This window comes from Pantherophis guttatus, chromosome 1 (assembly GCF_059756535.1).
Source record: "Pantherophis guttatus breed Tessera chromosome 1, ASM5975653v1, whole genome shotgun sequence".
Lineage (NCBI taxonomy): Eukaryota > Metazoa > Chordata > Lepidosauria > Squamata > Colubridae > Pantherophis > Pantherophis guttatus.
The window spans coordinates 167,021,942-167,048,532 of NC_142063.1; the positions used below are offsets into that span (position 1 = coordinate 167,021,942).

Genomic DNA, 26,591 nt, shown 5'->3' on the forward strand with positions numbered 1-26,591 from the left:
GGCCCTAGACAGGGTCTACACTAGACCTCCTAGGGCCTCTGAGTCACTCCATGTGTCACTAACCTGTGTTTTCATTTAATGATTGTATTGGGAAGAGCAGTCACATGGGCATTTCACTTAACAGTTGTCATAACTTCTGACTGTATTGGGCCATATATTGCTGGATCTTGAGAATGAGAGTATGCATCGTTTTTGTATAAAAACTATAAGCATTTGTTCCTTATCTATGAGTTGCCTGAACTCTGATATCAACTGTAGCGGTCCTGATGATAAGCCCTCTTTTAACATAGGTAGGCAAAAGAATTAAAACTTTCTCAGTGGTTGGCCCTCTACTTGTGGGATTCCCTGCTGACTGACTGATTTATGGCTCCTAAATACATACTTTCAGATTAAATCTAAACTAGAACTAAGGAGAAATTTTCCCACAGTTATGATAATTAATCAGTGGAACAATTTGCCTTCAGAAATTGTGGGTGCTCCAACACTGAAGGTTTTTAAAAAGAGACTGGACAATCATTTGTCTGAAATGGCACATGGTTTCCTGCTTGAGCAGGGGGACAAACTAGAAGATCTCCAAGATCCCTTCCAACTTTGTTATTTTGTTATTCTGTTATTGGTTTCAGTAATTTCTCATTTTGTCTTGTTTTGATACGACTAGTCTAATTTAACAAATGATAAGAATGCAATAAGATGTGCAAGTAACAAACAAGAAGCATTTTTATATATAAAATGATATTCAGGAAATAAATTTACCTTTGAGAATCTGGCATTTACTCTCTATAAAGATGTTAAAAGCCTGATATATCTAAAGAAAGATAACATACTATATTAGTATTACTTCCCAAAACTAATCCATATTAGATTCTACCAAACAAAAAATGTATACACTTCAAAAATTAATACCTGGCCAAAATGTTGGAGCTGAACAATGTGAATAAGGCCAGTTGAATTTAGTATGATTTTGCTTGAAGAAAATCCTGCAGAAATTATTGCTTTGTTAGTTAGAATTAACAAAAGATAAAAATTAAAATGGATTTTTAGAAGACTTATTGAATGTTAGCTGTACAGAGACACACAAATTCCTTATTAATAAAACATAAAGAATAAGATGGGAAAAAATAACCATTTTATAAAAATGTTTTGTTAAAAGACAAGAACACAATCTTATTTATATCTATCTAGAAACAGTGAGAGCAATTTTCAGAGAAGTCTGTATAGGATTATAGATTTAAAATCACAATTGGAGGAGAAGGAAGAAGAAAAATTAATCCATATGTCAAATGCAATGAACTGAACCTACCAATGCTAAAAAGATGGGTTACAGGGAGTTGCACTGTTCTTGAAACTTCATTAAAGAACTCACAGTCCAAAGTAAACTGCAAGACAAACAAAATTACTTATTGTCATATTAAAACTAATATGTGGATTTCTATCCATTCCAAATACAGTATGTCATTTAGAACTTGTGTTTATTTAACCCAGATACTGAAGAAAAAAAACCCTGAAAGCTTGATCAATTGTGTACCCATATAGAAATCTTTCTTCAACCTTTAGAGCTTCCAGTGATGCACCCTTTACCATTGTAACTGAAACCAAGCAAGGCTTCATCCATTATAAATATAAGATATCAACTCTCCGCATTTATTGCAGCTATGGTCAAACAGAGTAAGATTATTGCTGTAGCAATTTCACCATGATGTAATATGTAAATTCATTTAGGATACTCACATTTCATTTCTGAAAATTCTGTTTAAATTTTTTTTTACCTTAATACCATTAACTACTGGAACATGAAGCACAATATGAGTCAAAGATGGATAATCTTGAAGTTTCAAAGTCACAATCTGAAAAACAATGCAAATAATAATAATGCTTGAATATGTTTTTAAAAATTGAGGTTAAAGATTATCTAATATTTAATTGTGTAATCTATAATAACATTAGAACGAAACATTTTACTAAGTCTGAGATGATACTTTTCATAATAAGTCACATACCTATAAATTCACATACCTAGTGAATTTTGAGGTTCAGAATAAATACCTTGACCGTTGGTAGTAACTCAGCATTCCAAGACAAGTCAATTGCTTGCAGACTGTGAAATGTATATTAAAATGAAAATATTAGAGCTGTTATACAAAATATTCATGAATATGTATTCAGAATGAAATGCATAATAATCCATTCAAGACTAGTGCTTTTCTTCAATTGACCAACAAATTTAGAAAATAAATTTAATTCCACTATTATTAATACTGAAAACAGCAGCTGAGACATAGTAAAAACAAAGTGCCCACAGGAAGCAGTTTCTCAGAAAGCATTTATTTTTTATTATTAAAAATAATGCTATTTTTTTTAAAGGGACAGGAGTATTTTGTGGTACTAATTTGCGAAGAGATAAAGACACAAGAAGTAGACTGTATTTACTAATAAATAGCTTGGATTCAACTCTGATGTATAATGATAAGGATTTAAACATATTGCAAAAAACACCATTGCAAATTTTTTTGGGGAAATAAACATAGGATGAAGCTAGGAAAGAAAGAAGCAAGATATTATTAGAGCAGGTACATTTTGGAGATGGCAGCAGATAAACAGGCCTAGAAGTAACTAAATTAGTTAGTCTAACTAAAGACTGAAAGAGGACTAGGACTAAATTTATAGAGTGAGTAGAAGCAGTTTGCAGAGTAGAGTAGGCTGAAAATGACACACCAGAGAAGGACCAGGAAGATCTTGGGAAATAGATACTTGTGACAGTGGGATATGGACTGATCTGTCATGGAAAAAGAGCTGTAGAACAGATGAGAAGGCTAGGAAGGTTTATGGGATAACCTACCATATTTTCCTGAAAATAAGATCCGGTCTTATTTTGGGGGGGCTCCAAAATAAGCATTAGAATTTATTTTGGGGAGAACATGATTTCAGGGTGATCAGCCCAGCTGGGTGCCCCACCACCCCCCTGGCATGCATCCTGGCAAAAGGATGTGAGCGCGTGGAGGCCGACATTGTCCGACAGCAGCTGCAGCCCACTGGCCCATTAATAGGCCCAGTCTAGGGTTGCACAGCCTGTGCAGCAAAGATGAGTTGATTAACTGTCCAAGCAGCAGACGGCGGCAGAAGCATGGTGGGGGGAGGCACACAATCCAGCTGCGCCATGTGGGTTGTGGGAAAGTTGAGAGTCGGTGGGCCCTAGCAGGCAGCCGGCTGCAAGAAACTTGTCTTTGCGCGACTGCACCAGCAGCAGATGGAGGCAGAGGTGTGGGGGAGGCATACAATCCAAATGTGGTGCGCGGGCCACAGGCAAGCCAAGAGATGGTGGGGCAGAGTGGGCGGATGGCCATGGGAGGCTTGTCTTTGCATCTCTCAGTTTGCCTGTGGCCCACACAGTGTGTTGGAATTACCTGCCTTCCACCTCTACATTTGCCTGAGGCAAATGTGTAGAGGTGCCAATGCCACTGCATGAAGACAAGCCTCCCACAGCTGCCCACTTTCTCCAGCCGAACGAATCTCGGCTTTCCTACAGCCCACATGGTGCGTCTAGATCACCTGACTTCCCCCCACCCCGCCTCTGGCTCTGTTTGCTGCCAGTGCTGCTGTGTGAAGATCAGCCACCTGCCCACTTTGACCCACCATCTCTCAACTTTCTTGCAGCCCACCCAGCACGTCCAGATCACATGCCTCCCCCAGCCTCTGCCTGCTGCTTGGACAGGTAATCAACTCACCTGTGCTGCACAGGTTGTGGCTGCTGCCAGACACTGTTGGACCCCACACCCTCACCACCTTCAGTGCTGGCCATGCCCCCCCGCTGACGATAACCTTAAGTAGGGCTTATTTTTTGGGTAAGGCTTATATTAGGATCATGTTTAAAATTCAGGCTAGGGCTTATTTTCGGGATAGGGCTTATTTTTCAGGGAAACACGGTAATTAGATGGGATAAGGTTATTTTGCCCAATTAAAGCAACATGCAATCTTCTCACTCTCAAACCTTCCTGCAGGTCACCAAAGAGTTTTGACTTCTTTCCACATATGGAGAGAAATCCTTCATGGGGCTACAGGAATGCAGCTGAAATTCTGAAAACTAATGTCCCCTCTGCTTGCAACCTTCCTCATTCAGTTTCTGGGGAATCCAGCAGTAAAGATTATAAATAGAAATCACATGGTCATGGGAGGGGGCTTGGCAACTAGTTGTAAATGCCAGCCTATTGCCAAGCACCTGAGTTACGGTCATGTGACCATGGGTGGCAGAACCATGGTTTATGCCCGGAAACCATTCCAAGACTGTCATAATTGTGAATGATTGTTAAACGATTGATCTTAAGTCATACTACCTGTATGATATGCCTAGTCACTCCCACTACAGCAGTTCTTTCATTAATGATAATTACTGAGCTATTTAATGATTATTTACTATATACCTCAGATGTCATCTTTTATATTATATTTTATATTGTATTGTATCTTATCATTTTAAGATGGCTTTATCACTCTTTTTATTAGTAGGCAAGTAAGTTTATTGTTGTAATTATAGGTCATAACATACAGTATACCATAAAATATAATAAAGTAACAGATTAGTAAGATTGCAAAGTAATAAGGGCATTGTATGCAAGAAGATTAAAACAAAATAAAGCCATAGGTACAACTCAGAACTTCAGTAATTTATTTCTAAATTTAAATGACAGCAGAGCAAAATAGCAAGCTGATTGTTAACAATTGGAAACCAGTCTGCAACATGACTGTTTAATTGTTTGAGATCTGATCCTTGAATTTACCTACCAGCTATAATTTGGCCCTAAACTCCTTATAAATGGGGCAGGGGAGGACATAATAAACAATGCCTTCCACTTGACCAACACCACAAGGACATAGATGTTCTTCAATGGGGCACTTGCAAAATCTCCCTGGATTTCTACCAATTGAACAATAATCTTTTCATCTCACCCCCAGATCTTAGCTTCATGTAGCATCTGGGCTATCACCTTGCTCTGGAATATTTTAAATTCAGTTGCCCTCCTTTAGAATATAAAAACTTCTGGGCAGTTGTTAAGATAGTAATTAAATGTATTTTCAACATAAGGAACTTATGAAAAGTGATGCCTAGGTATTTAAAAATGTAGCATTCCTCTATCTGTTGACAGTAATTGTCCAGCTGTGTTCAATATTTCTTCTGCTAGACACTCCCTGTGTTTTACTATAAGTTATCCTCAGTTTTTTCCTTTCGCAATAGTCAGCTAGTCTGACCAATAATCATCAAAGATCATTCCTGATACGGGAAATAAGAACCATGTGATGAACATACATTAACAGTGAATGTGGAGAAGAACAATCCATTTCACATATGCTATGGAGCATACAATGTCTTTCAATATGTATGGAGGAAGACGTCATACTGGCGAGGGAAAATGCTGTCGATGTGGCCCAATACTGGGCGAATGTCATTTAATTTTAGTTCTATTTAATTTTACATACTTTTTATATGTGCTAAACTTTTATGACCTATTTTACACCTATTTTATTTTCTCAGTATTGAAGGTTAAATATCTAGAATTTGAAGGTACTTCTGACATGAGTAAAAAAAGAACACTGAAATTTTTCATCCATTAAACGAGGGGTTTGTGACTTAATGGCTTCTACAATATCAGTTTTCAATGAGACCGCACAACACATATCTTACCTACTTCTGACAAAAGTCTAGTCATATACCTGTGGAGATATCATATCTTTTCCAGGGGGTTTTCATTCAATTAAATAAATATTTTTAAAAGGAAATTATTTTCATAATCTCATAAAAATAAAATATGCTTACCACTTTGATGAAGTACTGTTTACACAACCAAATATCCAGCTATTTGTATCCTTTTATTTAAGAGGAGAAGAAAACAATAAAGAGAAAATAAAAATGTATGTAGATTCCTACTGTATTTTTTTAACCTAACCTATCAATAATTTACTTTAAATTTTCCTAAAAATATTTATCAAAAGCAGCCCTGGCTACTAGCAATGGTGCGAACAGCTTTGTAAATATAGGTAGTCCTCGATTTACGATGACAATTGAGCCCAAAATCTCTGTTGCTAAGTGAGATGGTTATTAAATGGGTTTTGCTTCATTTTATGACCTTTCTTGCCACACTTGCTAAGTGAATCATTGTAGTTGTTTAGTTAGTGACATGATTATTAAGTGACTCAGGCTTCCCCATTGACTTTACTTGTCAGAAGGTCGCAAATGATCACATGACCCCGAGACACAGCAACCATCATGAGATATTTGCAAGCATCTGAATGTTGATCACATGACCATGAGGATGCTGCAATGATTGTGTGAAAAATGGTTATAAGTCATTTTTTTCAGTGTCATTGTAATGTCACTAAATGAACTGCTGTAAGTGAAGGACTGTTGAAGTGCTGCTAGGATAGTGATAGTTTTTTCTAAGAGTGAAAAGAACAGAACAATTGAACATTCTGTTGAAGCAGGCATTAAAAACATTTCTTAATGCTTCCAAGCGCTACTAATACTTTGAAACAACATCCAATTTTTTTTAAAAAAGACAATGTCATGGAAAGTTTGTGGTCTAGTTTCCCATTATGACATCATCCATCTTACGTAGAGATTAAGAGAAGCTGTTGCCTTAAAATTTCTTAAAACAGATGCATTATAATATAACAATTAAAATGAATGTTAGGAAGGAAATAATTTCTCACCAATATACTGTTTTGGCAGTAAATATGAGTGAATGATTTTCTTTGGTTTGAGAGGGAAAAACTAAAATATTTTCCATCTGATTCCTATTTAGAAAAAGACATAAATGTTTAGTTGAACATAATAAACTATTACACTGAGAAATTGTGCTATAATATTTTAAATGATAGAGTAAAACATTTAAACATTGAAAGTATTTTATCATAGACAAAAATGAGAAATTGAAGGATGTTATTTGCTTTGTTTTCCATGCAAAAGCCACAAATATAAATATAGTGATAACTCATGTTAAATGTTACTGTGTTGCCCTGAAAATAAGACCCTGTCTTATATTTTTTTGAACCCTGAAATAAGCGCTTGGCCTTATTGCTATGCACTCAAAAGCCCAATTGGGCTTATTATCAGGGGATGTCTTATTTCGGGGAAAACAGGGTACTTATCACCCAACTACAGAAAAATCAGCTAAGTGAATCATTAAAATATTTCTAATTTACATAGAAAAAAATGGAAACAACGATTAAGCAAGTTTGTCGCAGCAGATGCCTGCACAACCATGAAACTAAACTAAGCTAAAATTTGATACCGGTAGCAATAGATTTGCTTCAACCTAGCCCACAAACAATGTTGCACTTCTTTTGACAACTGGCTTGAGGCATCTTTTCCATCAATATGCACAGAGAACTTCTATATTTGCTTGCAAAATTCAATAAAGCGAAATAGCTTTTTTATTTGCAATCTGAAAGCTCAACAGGGCACCAACAACATCTGTAAGGCATGTGACTATTACATGCTTTTACATTTTGAAACAAGCCTGAAAAAGACAGTTTAATATAAAAGGAATATATAGAGGGACAATAATGTACTTTAACAACTCATGAATTCCATAGCAAAGAATTTAATTCATCAGTAAACCTACCTATGAACACTATGATGATGTAACATAATTCTCCCTCATGCTTTCCCCTGCTGTTTTTATTATGTCTGCTGTTTTTATTCACTAATCCACTTGTCAAATCTCCTTGGCTTGGACAGTTTTTTAAAAACATCCAGGCAGATGTGAAATGTAAAATGAAATGAGTGATTTGTCCTGAGTGATTTGTTCTGAGCTTGGAACATTTCGTTGTCTTTTTGACTTGTAAACTTTTCAAACCTACAAAGGTTTTGCACATCTCAACGGCTAGATTGGATATGTGGAAACCTTGGTTCAATAATTACAATACTATTTTCAATTCTAGATTTTCCATCAGAGAAAAAGCTGTAAATAAGTGGTAGAGCACATATTTTTCATAGGGAAGGTGTTAAATTCAAACAGTAGCACTACTAGAGATGAAAAATAAACCTGCCTAAACTTAAAAAGGACCTCATTAAAAAAAATGTTTACGTAAGCTAATAAATAATTCCATTTTAAGTGAAAAATATTACTTACATTGTATCCTTTGTAGGACCATTTTGAAGTTTTTATATTAATCCAAACTGATGCTTCTGGAAAAAAAACCAATACTTTTCTTCATACTGGATTATTTTTTTTCTGCTGTCCTGCAGTACCACACCACAATAATTTTGTTGTGTAATCTAAAATAGCATGCCTCTTTTTAACATAGAAAAACAAATATTTTTGAAATGATAAAAACTAAATTCTTTTCCTCTAATTTTAGTTCGGAGTAGGCAAATTAGCAAAACATTACCAAATATTCTTTTTCAAGATTTTTATAAATACGTAAAGCTTTTACATCTTTATATTTAATAGTTTAGCTGGAGTAACAAACATTAAATCATGAAACACTGGTGGTTGAAATGATGAAAACAACATAGGAACCTACTTCAAAAGGTTTTTTTTTTTTTTTTGGTCATACCATCATGCTGTCTGCTTAGAACAACATTATGAGAAAACATGGAACAGCAACACTTATTTAACCTATGCATTTGCCCAGGCCCAGAGATCATACAGAGAAGGAATAAGCATAGATACAGAGAGATAAATCTGCCTTTGAGCTTTGTAATGCTACAATGTTACGCCAGCATTGCACATGAGAACCTTAGCAAAAAAGAAGCAGCTATCTAACAAGTTCAGAGCTGAGACAAGATCTGATCTATGATACCCTACAGGTAATCTCATTTAGTGACCATAATTGAAACTGACAACTTGGTCACTAAGTAAAGCAGTTGCTAAATGAAACCAGTGCTATGTTTATGATCGTATTTCAGCTTTCCTTTGCCAGTGAAGGTCATAAATGTGAGGATTGGTTACTTTTTTTTTATCACTGTTGTAACTGTAAATTAGCACTAAACAAGACAGTCACTGAACAAAGACTACCTGAGTGTTGTAATTCAGTCTCCTATTCTTTTTTCAATTAGCTTTTAAATTAACAATAGTGATTTTGAATAGAAGATTTTAAATCATTTGAATGGCTTAATGATCTGAGCTTTGCAGCAGAAAATGTTCCTATGCTACTTCCCATAACTTAAGAGGAAAAAACTGAATGGAATATATTGATTCAATTCCTTTGGATTTAATGTTACTCTTACTCATCAAAGGAAGTCATACACACACAGTAACACTGGACACACTAACCTGTTAACTCAGTAAGTGATTCAGGTCTTTCTTCAAAGAGTTTTCCTGGATACCTTAAAAAGTGGTGATTCAGGACCAGAATTTTTCTTTGGGGATTTTCTGTTATCTATCAATTAACAAACAAACACATAAAGAAAAACTTTAACAAGCTTTTGAGGCCTAATGTGAGGCTAACCATTATTAATAACATTGGGAGATAATACTTCCCAGACACAAAATCAACAACTTTTCAGCTTCAAGTAGAATCACATGGGTTTGGGCACATTTGCAAAAAGCAGACCACAATTCCCCAGCCCCTTTCCTTTCTAAGATAGACAGAAAAGTTTCTCCTTTTGGAAAAAAAAAAAAGCAAATGTTTTGGATTACAGGTTGGAAGTCAAGAGGATTAATTGTTTTCCCTCAGGCTTAGATTTAAACTTGAATCTGCAGGTAGCAGAATTTTCCAGCAGAAAATTAACATAGAGGTAGTATTATTTCCAAGGCTGCTCTATTCCCTAAAGGAATAGAAAAAAGGTAACTAATTTTGTACTAATTTTAATTTCTGTGTTGCCTGGTCAATGCTTCATTTTTTTTTCCTGGTGTTTATGTTCTCCATACATATTTGGAATATTACATATTTTAATGCAATTTGGAAGCTCTTTTACAGTAGTGTTATCCTAAATGAAAAGCAAATCTATAATCTGTGGCATCTGCCCAGAGCCTTATAGTGCCTTTCATAATTTTTCTATGTGATTTCCTTTTCAGTATAAATCTGTGATTTTTGAATAACTTTTATTTCTATTTCCACTACTGATGGGTATTTTGAATATGAAAAGGAAGTTGAAAAGGGATTTTTATGTTTTCTTTTTTAATTGTTAATTTTGTCTATATCTCATTAGATTGAAAAATATTTACACCAAGGCTGGAGGAAAGTTAGGTATGAAGTGGGCTTCTTAGAAAGCACACTGAGACTCTTACACTTTTATGAACTCAGCCCTGCCACTACAATGGCAGTAACAGCCTGCTTAATGAAAAATGTATTTATAATTCTAATGAGATCTGTAATGTAGGTAATATTCCTAACACTGCTATCTTCCTTTATTTGCAAGAATGTAAAAAAAAAAAAAATCAAACACATGCTTTTTCCAGAAAGCATGCACAGATCTTCAAGGAATGCAAACCTGTTTAGTATTGTCATCAATAAGGTCAAAAAATGCTCTGACGGTAGCCAAGTTCAATTCCTTACACCTAAAAAAGAATACAAGGGAAATATGCTTATAAAAAACAGACAAATTAAAAGGCAAATAATAGTCAAATAAAAATATTTGAACAGCAGTATATCAGTCCTTATACCAAAAAGCTTTTAACTACTCACCAAACAATGGAAAGATGATCTGTGGAAGCCCAGACTCGAGGAACTGCTGAACTCTGATTAAAAGAAGATTTGTATTATTCATTTTAAAACTGAACATCCAAACATTTATTTATTTACTAGAAGCTAATATCTTGCTGAAAAAAATACGGCTGAAATCCTACTTACATTGTTATGACTAAAATCAAAAAACCAAGCATGTTATATAGAACATGTGACTCTTTCCTCCCTCTTTGAACAGCAGACAATTCTGCCTTATTATACTTTGAAATGTCTGCTGATTTTTCCATTTGGATGCTGCTGTACTCTTGCTTGAGAAGCACCAGGAAAATATGGTCTTGTATACTTCACATAAGAGTTCTGTATTATTAATTTAAACTGGGTGCAGATTCATATTTCTTTATTGATTCAATGAATTTTTGAGACGCCTCATTCACTGAAGCAATAAAGATTAAAAACTGAAGTACAATTATATAAATTGGATACAAACTAATTCTTAGCATGAGCCAACAGTTTAGTTACAGCTAATATGATTTAGACATCCTCTTTTAAACAGGTTCTTTGTTCAAGGGATTTGGAGTAAAATCCAAGCTAGACATGGCAAAAAAATAAGAACATTGTGGAATCTTTGTTCTATGAGTTTCTTTGCTTGCAAACATTTCATTCCCCAACTAGATAATATCACCAGTGCTAGTGAAGGTACGTTTTACTCCCTGTTTATATATAGTAGTTTCCATTTACTAGTTGGGTAATGAAATGTCTGTAAGAAAACAATCAAGTTCAACTCTGAGCTACATATATTTTCTTCTATAGATAAAATTCTAAATCAAATATAAAGTGCTATTTCTTGAGGATGGAAGAATCTCCAGATAAATGTAGCAATGAATGCTACTGCTTTCACTCAAATTGAGATCTCAATTTAGAATGTCACATTCAATTACGGCAGTTGTTAGGGCAAGAAAGGACTAAACTATTCAGGAATATCAACAGTAATATTTAACAGTCATCAAGAGCCTTGATAGTACAGTGGTCTACGCACCCTGTTATTAACACAGCTGCCTGCAATTTACTGCTGGTTCGAATCTCTCCAAGGCTCAAGGTTGACTCAGCCTTCCATCCTTTCTAAGGTAGGTGAAATGAGGACCCAGTTTGTGGGGGCAATAAGCTGACTTTGTATAAATATACAAAAGTATGAAGGCTATTGCTTAACGCATTGTAAGCCGCCCTGAGTCGCCGGAGAACAGCGGCATATAAATCAAATTAAAAAAAAAAATCTGAGGCTTAAAAGCAACAATTAAAGAATTTACCGCAACAGATAAAGCACAATTTTGACTATTTGAACTGGGCAGAAAAGCCAATCCAGAGCGAACTTGATAATCTCGAAATCCTCCTGCTACAGAAAGGGTTGTTAGATTCCTTATTTCTTGAGCCTTCTGAATCCAGTTATGGTTCACAGTTGAGTAAAAATCTATGAAAAGAATGTTCTTTTAAATATCATTTTAGCAGTTTTGTTTCCTGAGGTTCAGCAATATCTTCAGTATAGATCATTTTGTAGCACATGTCAGCATATCTTATAATTCCTCATTTTTCCACTATCCAATTTCAAACAAGAAAAAACTAAGCCAACTCAGCATACCAATAAGGCAAAATAATAAATCTCATTCCAGAAAAATGTAGAATTAAGATAATTTAAATCTGGCAGATTAAAGCCTCTATTCTATATAATATAATCACAAGTTGGTTAAAGATATTCTAAAGAATTTTGCCTGCCATAAACATTTTATTATCTATATGTAAAAAATATTTAATGAAAATTCATATTGATATGCATTAATTTCAAAGTTGTAATCATTTTAACAGCAGTAATCTTATCCCAATGTGACATTTCACCATATCCATCCATCTACTTCTATAGATTTAAACATATTTCAACATATAAATCCATGTATTTTATAAAAATCAAACAAACCTTAAATCCTACTCATACATACAATACATTCATACATACATACATAGACACACACATGCATACATATATTGCAATAATTTGGATTATATGTTTTAATTGCTATTGTGTATAAAGTGGGCATTTTTATAGACCAAGGGGTTATTTGAACATATACAAAAAACATTTTGATGTGGGAGATTGAAATATATTCCAGTTGTTCCCCTGATAGATAATGCATCAAATTGGGCCAGAGAAAAATGTCTCCTATGTGAAGTATGCATGAACTTAGAAAAGATAGTCTGGGTAAATCCTGGATGATGGTGCAATTGTAATATAATAGAGATGGAAAAATGTAGTTTTATCTTAATGAATCTGAGATCCTGTGTTTGAATTCTGCTAAAAAATTTATTGAAGTCTAAAGTAAAGCAATCCACAATACATGAAATGTTGATTAATTTGCCTTCACAGTTCAAGATAAGGGGCTCCCCCCCAAAGATTTACTTGCTCGAGACCTTAAAAGGCATATTCTTCGATGGGCCCCAGAAGAGATGCAGCCCAATTCTACTAAATATAGTGGGGAAGATATTCTATTGAAATGCCAGTGCTAAGCAAGAGGTAAATACTTTAAATTAGCTGGCTATTTTGAAGATTTTGAGAATTTAAAAAAAATTAATTTACCTTCAACATGCATGATAGTGCTTCAAGGTAGATCAGATCAGGAAATAGAAACAATAAGAAATACTGAAATTCTACTTGATGTGGGCTTTCAAAAGAATTTTCTTTCCGTCCCCCTTTTATATGATTTTATATGATTCTTTCAAAAATGAAAGATAAAATACTGAAACATAGATCAGTTAGCTAATGGCATGGATATGGTCTAACTCTACCAAACTAGTTTTTTTTAAGTGAAGCCTAGACTGTGGGGTCAGAAGAAATGCTATTCTCCAGGAACAGGATTAGCTACAAGAAACTGGCTTTGGGTTAACAAGAAAAATTGGGGATACTGTTGGAGATATTCCTTGCTATCAAATAGATAAACTATCAGAAGTGGTCTCTAGTTTGATATGTAAGAACTTAATATTCATGCTCAGACTCTCCTAGTAGTCTGTTTCCAATTAATATCAGAAATAACCCTTGTTTTAATTTTTAAGAGTCTTGGATATGGATATGTCACAATATCATCCAATTGCCCACAGAGGTGAGGGATCTGAAAATAATATCTGAAGAATTCTGGAGTACCTTGGATTTTTCAGAATCAAAAGTTAGTGATCCAATCCAAACACTATGTAGAAATAGAATATGATTGTTTTTAAGCCCCTGTCTTGCTTAAGTGCAGGCACATAAGTGGCCATCATTGATGCTGCCAGGACATATTTAAGTACAATTATTTTCATCATAAAATTTAAGGCTACCTGTATATGCAAACCATGATTAAACAAGTATGTAGTGAGAGAAAATATTGATATCTTCCACATTATTCTACTCTACAACACTTTTCTGGTGAAACTGCTAATAATAGTAAGTATAATAACAGAAGGTGAAGTTTCTAGAATTTCCAATAGTGTTTTTCATTAAATCAATGGGAATGAAGCTTATTCAGTTACTCAAAAGTGAAAAAGTAAAAGCAAAATAGAGGGGAAAGGCAAAACAAAACTTGACCAATCCAAAAATTCTTAGGGGTGAACTTACCAGCAAGATATTGATCTAAAGGCAATACAGGTGCAACATGAGGTGTCGCTTGAGTAATAAGAATATTGAGAAGTTCGGGTTTAAAATGTTTAAGAATCACTAGTGCTCTTGCAACAAGACCACCCATGGAATGACCTACTACTGCAACACTGCTGGGAGCAAATTCATGACCCTTCAAAAAATAAAGAAAAATAATCTCACATCAGGCACAATGAAAACATATAAAAGCAAAAATTCTTTCCCATTTAATAGTTAATATGTCAATCTTTTAAGGTAGACCAGACTAAGGAACAGACACTGTTGCCTAAAACTATCTTTATTAGAATAGCTATAATACATGGGCGTCAAACTCGCCGCATCACGTTGCTGTCATGTGACATTTTGCAATGTTTTTCCCATTCATGGAGCTGGGGTGAGCATGGTCTGCATGACACATCTGGCCCACAGGCCGCCAGTTTGACACCCCTGCTATAATAACAGAGTCTTTCAAGTTTGAATTTGCTTCCCATACTCCCTCGTTTATCTTCAGGTGAATCGGGGGGAGGGCCTGTCTGAGGTGTCTTCTTAAATCACTTTCTTGGTATGGGCTCAAGCCACATATATTTGATCACTGCATGATAATGGCTCTCTCTGTTCATCAAGGCCATCTTCCATATTTTCTGCATCATGGAGATAATGGCACAAAACAGTAAAAAGTTAACATTGTGTTTATCTTCATACCTTATATAATTTAAGAATTATTTTAATACACTCATGCACAAATCTCGTCTGCCTTTGTAGGCTTCCACCATATAGTGCAACAAGTTCCTCGTTGAAATTCACACTGAAGACATCAAAATGATATTTGAAATCCATATCTTCTGCCTTTCTCAATGCTATTGATCCAAGAGAACGTACTGAAAAAAGCATATATTAGAAGCAGAGATAATTAAAATCCTGGATTTGGATGGTGAAGTAAATCCCTAAAAGAGGCAGTGAGGAGGCAGAAAACAAAACTATGAGGATTTCTTTTTAAAATCCTCATTCTAATTTTTATGTCTTCAAACTCCAAGTTCTAAAAATCCATGCTTACTATGCAGTGTAATTTGAGAACAACAATGTTACTTTGAAATGGAACCTTAGAAAAGTTGAAACATTCTCAGCAATTTTAGTGAGTTCCATGGATTCAGAGATGTTAAACAATTAATACCAGGGAAAGGCAGTTGAAACAGTGGTGGGGATTCAATGTATGGTACTCCAAAGAAAGTGGATTATCTGACCTTTGTAGTCAGAATTCAGGCCTGGCTGTGGAACAGAGACAGCAATGATAGTAGTAATTTATCTTTACCATGCTCAAGATGAAGATAGTGTATCCTATCTATGCCATATTAGGTCTCTCCATGGCCTTCAATATTGTAATCCATGGTATACTTTTGGACTGCCTATGAGAGATTGGGGGTAATATGTTGTAGTTGTACCAGTCAGAGAAGGGGAAGGGAGGACAGGGAAGGAGGGGCTGACCTGTGGCTACTACTTTGTGGAAGCCAGATATCAGTCTTCTCCCATGCAGCCTCTGGAAAAGGTCATACAATAGTTTGGGATTGGGTATCATTAATGATTTACAACTGTATATCATTAAGTATCAACTCCAGACCAAACTAGAATTTATTGAAGCTCTATCCTGACGCTTGGAGGCTTAAATTGAGAATCCTAACAAGACACTTATTGTCCAACAGAGATATTTGTCTGCTCCAGTAGTCTCTTGACAGGGACTAACAAGCAAGCCTGTGACTTTTTGGTCTTTCTGGATTGTGGCTCCATTTAAAACAGAAGGTGAAAACTGCAGCCAGTGCTGGCTTCTCCCAGTTTGGGGTGGTGTTTTTGACCTACCTTGGATCTTACTATAATGACTCATCCCCTTGCTACCATCCATTTACCTTACTGCAAAGACCTCTATATGGGGATCTTTTGAGGACTACTCAGATATTTCAGTTCATTCACAATGTAGCAGCTAACCAGAATTTACTAGAGGGAACACATTACACCAATGCTATGGGTGCTACACTAGTTACAGACAGATTTCCCAATGCAATTTACAGTGCTCCTGATAACTTACATAATGTATGTGGCTTGGCTCCAAATTATTTGCAGGATTGCATTTTCTCAATGGAATTTGCCCAGCTAACTCAAGCTGACCAGGAGAAACTACAAATGGACCTCTGCTTTAAGGATATAGTAGTAGAGTGGCTCCCTAGCACTGCTTTTGGAATGGTTTTCAGTGGACTACTCGTCTGGCTACCACCTGGAAATATTTCAAAAGTGATCTCTTTTGGTTGGCATTTGGTCCTTGATTCCATCTTGGTAAGGTCATAGCCTGGCTTTGTTACTTCATTTTATTCTGCATTTTTTAGTTTTAATTATGGCATTTTAAAAATGTAATTAATAAATGTAACAAAATACTGTAAATGCAAGCCATTTATTATCCAGGTAAACACAGATTCATGTAAAGATTATTATTCCCATGTTATTTCCTCTTTAGGTATTCTACAGAGATATTTCTATTCCTTCGGAGATACCTTACCTTGCTTAAAACTCCCAGCATTGCCAGGAAGAAAAAGGATAGGAATTCCTGTTAAGATTAGATTTCTGTTTTCTTCTGCAGAAATTCCTTCCCCGTAGAGATATAGCTCGTAGGCTGGGTAACGTTTGGATATTTTCTTAGGTAATTTTATTCTCTGAAAAAAAGATGTATTTCAGCAGAAGAAAGGTAACATTTTGGTATTAACAGGAAAACAATCACAACGTAAATAGAATTTACATAATAAATTGTACTGTGCTATTAATATGAAGTAGAGATACTTTAAAAAAGTCTGAAACAATAAGACAGTTTTTTTAATATTTCACTATCTTCTATATGTAACTAAAGAACTGCAAATCTGAAACATTTGCATTCTTCTTCCTTCTGACAGTAACTTTGGAGAAGACCCTGAAATGGAGAACCAAAACTTAACTTTGCTTACACAGGTAACCTTGCAAGTATGTATATAAACTTTATGGCACTAGCAGGGGAAAGTGTTATTTTCCACATCCAACAGATTTAAACACATAGTTCAGCCTTCCCCAAGCCAATCTTTTTTTGGAATTCTCATTAGCTGTAGACAGCATGTTGAACTGGAATGGGCCAACTTGCCATGGTCAATTCACTATGGCCAATTTACCATGGCCAATTTGTCATAGCCAACTCATCATGGATCAACTCGCCATGGCCAACTCACCACGAGACAACTTGCCACAGGGCAATTTAACAATTCAATTATTTAAAATAAATAAAAAAATATTTTTGTCATCTCTTTTTGCATCCTTTCTTTAACGATGCTGTTCCACCATTTCTTTGATATTAGTGTAACTCTTTTCCCACAGTGAGTTGTTACACACGGCAAATTGGCCGTGGTGAATTAGCTGTGGCAAGTTGGCCATGGCAAATTGTCATAGACCCATGCTGAACAGCCAGAAATAGTGAAATGTGTAACACAAATCGTAGCAGTGAAAGCTACCCTAATACTCATACAGATCTAATGCTTGTGTGTACTATTTTCTATTAGCAATTATGCTATGAGAAGTAGGCAGATGAAGCCTACTTGCAAGTTATTACAGCAAAAGAAGTGTAAAGATAGTCCTCAAGTTATGACCACAATTGAACGAAAAATTTATATTGCTAAGCAAGACAGTTGATAAATGAGTTGAGCCCCATTTTACGACTTTTTTTGCCCGCATTAAAGGAATTACTGCAGTTGTTAATTGAATCATGTGGTTGTTAAGTGAATCTGGCCCTTGCCACTGACCTTACTTGTTGGAAGCCAGGTGGGAAGTTTACAAATGGTGATCACATGAGTTTGGAACAGTGCAACTGTCATAAATACATGCCAGTTGCCAACTGGTTGAATTTTGATCATGTGAACATGGGGATGCTGCAATGGTGGTGTGAAAAATGGTCATAAGTCACTTTTTTTTCAATCCCATTGTAACTTTGGACAATCCCTGAATGAACAGTTGTAAGTCAAGGACTACTTGTATTTGTCTTTTCACTACTCCTTAGATGAATAGCAAAAACTGTAGAAATGCCAAGCCCTTCATAGCTATCAGACTCAGGAATCAAGGAATACTTGAATTGCTGGAATGCTACTTATTGCTAGTAGGGTGGTGTAACATAATCTGCTTGCCAAATAAGCCAATAAGATAAATCACTCTGAATCCCATTTACCCCTCCCCCTTTCCTGGTCGTATGTAATCTTTCCTATAATGGTTCTGCTTCCTCTTTTGTTTCCCCAGAGTCTGTTAGACACTCCATCACACAGATTTAAAATTCTGCTATTAAAATAATAACTATTCCAGTTGATTGGAATTGTTCTGGGGGATTCTTATTTAGCTTTTATGTACACAAGCTACACATTGTACAATATTTAATAGCTCTATATTGTTATGTTATGATTCTGATCTATTTTGAAAGTGCCTGTAGATACAGGGTAGAAATACACAAAACGCAAAATAGAAAACAAAGTACAGAGAGGAAATCCCAAAAGACAGTAAAATCACCTGTGAAAACCGACAGAAACTATTTGAATCATATACTGTATATGGTGCATTTTTTAATGGCAAAAAGAAAAAAGAAGAGGATGACCAGCAAGAAAGTGGATGAACTCAGTTATAAAGCCAAAGGGTGTGTCGCTATAAGACTTGAAGTACCAGGTTGAGAAAATAAAATCTGTTATGTGGTTGCTAAGACTTGAGACCAACTTAGATGGCATATAATCATTAAATATTTTTTAAAATAAATTCAGTTTCTACATTTCTGAAAAGGAACAATAGCTGTTATGTTACCTCTTATTAATTTCTGGGATCCTCAAGTCACCATGCTAAACCCCCTCATATATAAATATATGTAAATATAGTAAATGTATAGATATCTTTGTATACAATCACATAAATTTCATATGCTGCTCTATGTAAAATGTGATTTTCAAGATATTCATGGGAAAAGAACAATTCTTTATAAAAATTATTTCTTGCCAAATGACATTGAGATAACGAGGCAATAAGACTATAGTATATTTCAGAATCCGATGTGGATTAATGGGAATTTACTCTTTGGAGGTACACAATCTACCTATTCCAATTTGGCTATTAACTAGATTAGGCAGTTTTACCAAGTCTGAGCCTTAACTATTACAACTAGCTTCTTTTGTTTTATCAAACCAACATAAAATGAAGATGATCTATGAAAGGCTTTAATTTAATATTGCAATACCTTTGTGTAATTAAATTTTGTAATGTTTTTCTACTTTATCTTAGCTTTAAACATAGTTTGGTAAAAACCTTTATTGATTCTTCTTCATATTTCTGTAGATATTCCATCAATTCTCTGTAACTTTATGCCTTGGTAATGATCATAGTGCTGATCTAATTTCATCTTCTTATATTAGATATTCTTGTTAAGTAACATGACTTTTCTAAGCTATCTTGCATGTTAACATATCTACTATCAAATTTCAGAATTCTCCTTCCATCTTTGTTGGTTTTCTTGGAATTGGTTATTAATTATCCATTGATATCCTTTTCTACACCAGCATGAGGTTGGTATTTCCTGAGTGTGAAGATCTTTCAAAGTTTTCCCTGTATTTCCATGTCTGTTTTCAATTTCAATATGTTCATGTAATATTGTTTCTCTTGCTTCTAGCAAGCATATAGTTAAGAATTATTAACAATTCTTTGTTAAATTTCTTCGTGAAATCCTGATTGGCTTCTCTTGCATTTTTGGCAATTTCCAACATTTATTTCATAATCCATTTGCTTTCTTCTCTTTCTTGATCATTGTCAGCATCTTTTAACATTCATCCTTAATAATTTATTTGATTTCATTCCATAATTCTTCTAGTTCCTCATTAATGAGGCTCAAACCTTCAAAGTAATTATTGATAGTCTCCTTGAAAATGGTGGGATATGCTCAAGATTATATACTGGAAACTGTCTGGTTTTCTTTTTCCACTTTAGCTTAAATTGTAACTTGCAACTTATCTATTCTACTATTCTAAAGTCAACCCTGGTCACATGTTTGCTGTTATAATTGAACAATTTTTATACCAATCAGGGATGACATCATAAGAATTGGTATAGAATCAATCTGAAACTACATACAAAAATAGCAAATAAAATGGTTTCCTTGCCTTGAGATTCCATATTATACAAGGCATATAGAAAAAGAATTCTGGCAGTTTTCTGAGCAATTTTCCACTTCAAATTTGCATTACTGCATAACTCTATTAACTCTTAATATTTAAACATCTTCTGCCTTTTACTTAATTTCACCCGAAGTATTTTAAACAACACAATAGTTTTTTTTAAGTTTGACAGAAATCAGATAAACACATCATAAAGATAACCAGTACTTGTCTTTCCTGTTGAATTTGCTGCAAAATTCTAGTAGTTATACTGACATTCCCACACCCACCATATGTTAAACTAGCTATTTATTATACTTAACAAATTTAGCCCACAGCAGCTTCCAACTACCAATTTAAGTCATGAGTACAACATCTGCAGAACTCTTCTCTAAAGTCTTTTAATAGTCTCCATTTCATTGTATTGTTTAAAAAAATCCATTGTTTTAGGTAATAACACTGTAGATATATATTACCAGGAAGCTGTACCACAAGGTATATCATTTATTTATTTATTTGCTAAATTTGTTTGCCACCGATCTTGCTGTGGGGCTGCTCTAGCTATATATATAGTGTATATATATAGTGTATATATATATACACATATACATACATATACATATACATATCATATACATATCATATGATATCATATATATACATATACATACATACATACATACATACATACATACATACATACATATATATATATATATATATATATATATATATATATATATATATATACTTTCCTTTTCGTAGGCTTTATGTGTATTTCTCTTTAGCCAGGTTCTTCCTACGTAAGGCAAGATTTTTATGCAGCCCTAGTTCAGTGAAATCACAATCCACTAGTTTCTAGGCTTTTTTTTTTTTTCTGGCAGCCAGCAAACACTCTGCTGCCCATTGGGAGATAGAAATAGATCTATCTTTGTCTCCTTAGTCTCCCAATGGGCAGCAGAGTGTTTGCTGGCTGCCAGAAAAAAAAAAGCCTAGAAACTAGTGGATTGTGATTTCACTGAACTAGGGCTGCATAAAAATCTTGGTTTACGTAGGAAGAACCTGGCTAAAGAGAAATACACATAAAGCTACGAAAAGGAAAGAAAACACACACACACACACACACACACACACACACACACACACACACACACATATATATATATATATATATGGGAGAAACAGGCTTCGACTCAACCCTTCCAAGACCGAGTGGCTGTGGCTGCCAGTGTCCCGGTATAGCCAGCTGGCGCCATCGCTGGTTATTGGGGGTGAATCATTGGCCCCCACGGAAAGGGCCTGCAACTTGGGCGTCCTCCTGGACGCACGGCTGTCTTTAGAAGAGCATATGACGGCCTTGGCCAGGGGGGCTTTCTATCAGGTTCGCCTGGTACGCCAGTTGCGCCCCTTTCTAGATCGGGACTCCTTACGCACGGTCACTCAAGCACTCATCACTTCTCGTCTGGACTATTGTAACACTCTCTACATGGAGCTCCCCTTGGGGTGCACCCGGAGGCTCCAACTGGTGCAGAATGCGGCTGCACGGGGGATTATGGGAGCGACGGGGCACTCCCATGTGACTCCTCTCCTGCGCGAGCTGCATTGGCTTCTGGTGGACTTCCGGGTGCGCTTCAAGGTGTTGGTGATCACCTTTAAAGCGCTCCATGGCTTGGCCGGGTTACCTACGGGACCGCCTTCTGCCACCAATTGCCTCCCACCGGCCAGTTCGCTCCCACAGAGAGGGCCTCCTCAGGGTGCCGTCCGCCAGACAATGTCGGCTGGCGACCTCCAAGGGGAGAGCCTTTCTGTGATGGTGCCTGCCCTCTGGAACAATCTACCCCCAGAGATACGAATGATCCCAGACCTCCGGACTTTTCGTCGGGCCCTTAAAACCTATTTCTTTCAGTTAGCCGGGCTGGCCTGATTTTATATCGGTTTTTAAAATTGATACTAATTTTAATTGAAATGTTTTAAATTATGGGCCAAACTTTATTTAATTATTTTAAAACTATTTTAACTTTTGTGTACAAATGTTTTATTTTTGGCTGTTCACTGCCCTGAGTCCGAAAGGAGAAGGGCGGTATAAAAATTTAAATAATAAATAAACACACACACACATACACACACACACGTGTGTGTGTGTGTGTGTATATATATATATATATGTATGTATATATATATGTGTGTGTGTGTGTGTGTGTGTGTGTCTTTGGTTATTCGGGTTTTCTCCCGCATATATATATATATGAATATGGCAAGGGCCTATAGACTGATACCCATTTGCCTGGAATAAACCTCACTGAAACTATTACTATTGACTACTTTAACAGTGTAGAACTGTTTCCTATATAAGTTTTATATTTGAAAGCATGCTAAATATTTACTTTGTTAACCAAACTTTTGTTTTGACAAATTGAATCAAACCAATTAAGTCCTGGTCAACATTGTGGCATCAGTTCCATATATTACACTACAAATAACATATTTTAAAATACTTTCCACAAAAAAAATCATTTTTTTCCCCAAAAACAAAATTGTAATTGTTTTATTACAGGAGTCCATATGAAGCATATCTCTCAAGATCCTTTTCCATTAGAGGCATCAGCAAGAAATAGCATGGGAGATATCAAATACAAAGTAACCTGCATTTTAAAGCTAAGTATCAAAGTTCTTAAGGCATCTCAGAAAGAACATGCTTTTAGAAAAACAACATTGTGTATTCTGTAGTAACTCAGTGATGACCAACTTGGGATCCAAAAAGCTTGTATACCACTTCTTCTCACATTAACCTGCCTATTTATTATGAACACTGGATAAGGGCGATCTCTGAGATCCTTTTGCCAGAAAAATTAATTATAAAATCAGAATGCTATCCAAGGCACATTTCTTGGAGTCAAATCCGTATTCTTCTGGGGAAAGTATTACATTATTAGGGGCGGCCCTGCATTCTCAAATTACGATTTATTACATAGTTGTTTGCTTTAATATTTTATTCTATGTATTAATGTTCATTATATGTTCATTCCCTACATTAGAAATAATCATTTTTTGTGGATGTGGGATATTTTAAACAAACAACTTGGGAAGAAAAAAAAACACCTCCAGTTTTTTGCTTGCTAAATATGCTATATAAAGAATATCACTTCAAGATAGACAAAAATAATTTTTGAATAACACATATTGTAATTATAAAGGCAAATTAATTGGTTCACTTCCCAAGCCTAAAACAACCACATGAAAAGAAAATGATACTGAAGAAAAAGAGTTTCAGGAACTTCTGCTTTTGCTTTCTTATCATACCATCACACCAATTACTTGTGATACATGTCTACACTGGTTTTGGTCTGTAAATTTTGCATTGCATTACTCATAATAGTAAAACTGCTGACATTATAGCCATCTTTAAAAGGAAGATATGAAAAACTGACAGAAAGGAGGATTTATGTCCAGCACAAATCTTTTCAGGATAAAATTGACCTATTCTGCTTTTGAAAAGACCATTGCATTTTTTTCATCATAGTTATCCTCAGAAAAAGATAATGATAGTAGAACGCTTTGAGAACCAGGAAGCCACAAAACAAAATACATTTAGTGACTGTTCAAACTTACAATGGCAGTGAAAAAAGTGATTTATGACCATTTTTCACAATAACAATCTTCGCAGCATCCCCATGATAAAGTGATCAAAATTCAGATGCTTGGCAACTGGTTGAGATTTATGACCGTTGCTGTGTCCCAAGATCATGTGTTCACCTTTTGCGACCTTCTGACAAACCAAGTCAATGGGGAAGCCAGGTTCACTTACTAACTGAGTTACTAACTTATCAATGGCAGAGATTTACTTAACAACTGAAACAGGAAAGGTTGTAAAATGGGGTAAAATGCACTTAAATGTCTCACTTAACAACATAAAAGTTGGGCTCAGTTGTGGTTGTAAGTCAAGACTACCTGTAGTACTCACTTCAAGGAAAAAGAAAAGTTTTATCAACATTCACAGGGAAAATACTTTGTGACTATTGCTATGAATCCAATGAAACCTTACAGTTCAACATCCACATTCTCTCACTATTAAGCAATTACTAAACAGCAAACGAATTGGTAACTTTCTAGCGAGTTAACAAGGGTCAATGCATCTTTGACTTTTGGCTGAGTGCATGGAAATAGAAACATTGACTCTTGAGAGCCAAGTGTCACGCCAACTTGAAAAGCATGTTCTCCACAAAGGTGAGCTGGGCTGGTTTTTCATAACAATTAAGCAATTTACTGAAGGCTTTATTCCTCTAGGGCAGGGGTCTGCAACCTTAAACACTTAAAGAGCCATTTGGACCCCGGTTTCCCACAGAAAAGAAAATACAGGGAGCCACAAAACCCTTCCCATGCTTGACTATTTCTTGAGCAGCCACAAAACTGGCATATGTAAACATTCTGTTTTCTTCTGAATCTTTTAATTTCTTGGATTTATCCATGATTCTCCTACTGGGGGTTGAAAAGCTCTATAAATCGCGTGCTGGCGGGTGTCGCAATTGGTGGTTGTGATGCATATTTTGAGTGACAGGGAGCCGCAGCAGAGGGGTGAAAGAGCCACATGCGGCTCCAGAGCTGCAGGTTGCTGACCCCTGCTCTAGGGCAGTGGGTCTCAAACTGGTCTCTCTTTATCCCAAAAGTGCTTTTTCAAGAGGCAACTGGACTTTTCCCACAAAGCCCAGATGCCTGTTGAAAAAGTACTTTTGGGACAACCTTTACCTGGATGACTGAAAATCTCCACAGAAATACCCTCTTTGCATTTAAAAAAAAAATGAGTGAGGACCCCAAAGAGTTTTGGTTAAAGTAGTTATGTCTATCAATATTTACCCTATTAGGCATCAACGCACTGTAAGCCGCCCTGACTCTCCGGAGAAGGGCGACATATAAATAAAATAAATAATAATAAAAAAACCTGAAACATTTTAAAATATTTATTTTTCGCTTCACGGACCCCACCTGAAATGGTGTCGGGGGTCCCCCGGCCACCTTTGGAGAACCGCTGCTTTAGGGCATCCTACATAGGTGCTATATAGGCTCCCACTGAACAGAGGCGAGACCACACACACACACCCCAGACGGACAGGCGCCGATGGAAGGAAACCAAGCAAGCCTACGAAGATGAGAAGGGGCTGAAAAGGGACCGCTACCACTGCTCTGTGCGGATGAAGGGCACAAGGCAAAGGCGCTCTTCCTCCGAAGGAGCTGTCCCTGAGACGGCTTTGCCGTCGGCTGCGGAGAGGAGCCTTCGCGGGCTCTGGTCTTGCCGGGGACCAAGTTCCTCAGGAACTCCATTATAGAGAAAGCAGGTCTTTCTTTATAGGAAGGGGTGCGGGGGGGACGGACGGACGGATCCAGCCTCTCGGGGAGAACTGGCGGAGGGGAAGGCAGAACGGGACACCTTGCAGGATGCCGCCGCCTGTCACCCAGCCACTCACCAGGTACTCCGGGTAGTCGAACATGTAGGTCATGCTGCACCGGTTCTCTTCATACTGAAAGAAGACGTCCCGGGCTCCCAGCAGCACCAGAGCCGCCAAGACCCCGTGAAACAAAATTCCGGTCACCCTTCCCGCCGTCCACATGTCGTTTTCATCGGCGGCCGCCTCTGCCCTCTCGCCGCCAGGGCCGCCTCTGCCCTCTCGCCGGCGGGCCACACCCGCCAGGAGGCGGGGAACCGCCCCGAGTTCCTCCCTCGCCGGGCGGGGCGAAGCCGTGGAAAGAGCCCGGCCTTCCGCCATCTTTGGAAGGTCGGCCCAAAACCGCCTCGGAATTCTCGGGCGGGGTTCAGGGAGCTTTTCCGTCCGCCATTTTGGGAAGGTCACTCGGATCGGGGTGGGCGGGGCGAGTGGGCTGCCGAGACGGCCGGTGGCTGAGCCTTGGCGGCTTTCAGCGGGGAACCAACCCCGAAGGTGCTTTTATTGTTTTAAGCACCTTTGGGACAACCGTGACCTGGATGACTGAGAATCTCCATAGACTTCCAGCGGGGAAGATTTCGCGGAGGTCGCTAACTGGGAATCGGAGGTTGGGGAGCCCGATTAGCAGCTGCGGAGGCTCGCATCTAATACCAATTTAAACCCGAATCGTAAACGAGCACGGACATGAAAAAACGGGAAGGAGGA

At 36.7% G+C, this 26,591-nt stretch overlaps 1 protein-coding gene across 3 annotated transcripts in view; it reads right to left on the bottom strand.

Moving 5' to 3' along the window:
* PGAP1 (post-GPI attachment to proteins inositol deacylase 1) overlaps nucleotides 1–26,591 on the bottom strand; it is a 54,286-nt gene extending 27,695 nt beyond the window's left edge. For 2 of the 3 annotated variants that reach the window (XM_087882125.1, XM_034429907.3), the window contains exons 1-16: nucleotides 25,911–26,591; nucleotides 16,818–16,971; nucleotides 14,978–15,153; nucleotides 14,258–14,429; nucleotides 11,928–12,088; nucleotides 10,624–10,676; nucleotides 10,430–10,496; nucleotides 9,270–9,375; nucleotides 8,124–8,179; nucleotides 6,700–6,783; nucleotides 5,807–5,856; nucleotides 2,044–2,095; nucleotides 1,767–1,844; nucleotides 1,301–1,376; nucleotides 904–977; nucleotides 754–805 (exon numbers count right to left, since the gene is read on the bottom strand). In XM_087882125.1, coding sequence (XP_087738251.1) covers nucleotides 754–805; nucleotides 904–977; nucleotides 1,301–1,376; nucleotides 1,767–1,844; nucleotides 2,044–2,095; nucleotides 5,807–5,856; nucleotides 6,700–6,783; nucleotides 8,124–8,179; nucleotides 9,270–9,375; nucleotides 10,430–10,496; nucleotides 10,624–10,676; nucleotides 11,928–12,088; nucleotides 14,258–14,429; nucleotides 14,978–15,153; nucleotides 16,818–16,971; nucleotides 25,911–26,210 — 1,711 coding nt within the window. In that variant the 5' untranslated portion in view covers nucleotides 26,211–26,591. Of the gene's footprint in view, nucleotides 1–753; nucleotides 806–903; nucleotides 978–1,300; nucleotides 1,377–1,766; nucleotides 1,845–2,043; nucleotides 2,096–5,806; nucleotides 5,857–6,699; nucleotides 6,784–8,123; nucleotides 8,180–9,269; nucleotides 9,376–10,429; nucleotides 10,497–10,623; nucleotides 10,677–11,927; nucleotides 12,089–14,257; nucleotides 14,917–14,977; nucleotides 15,154–16,817; nucleotides 16,972–25,910 lie in introns of all 3 variants that reach the window. The other variant, XM_087882126.1, reaches the window with a different exon arrangement.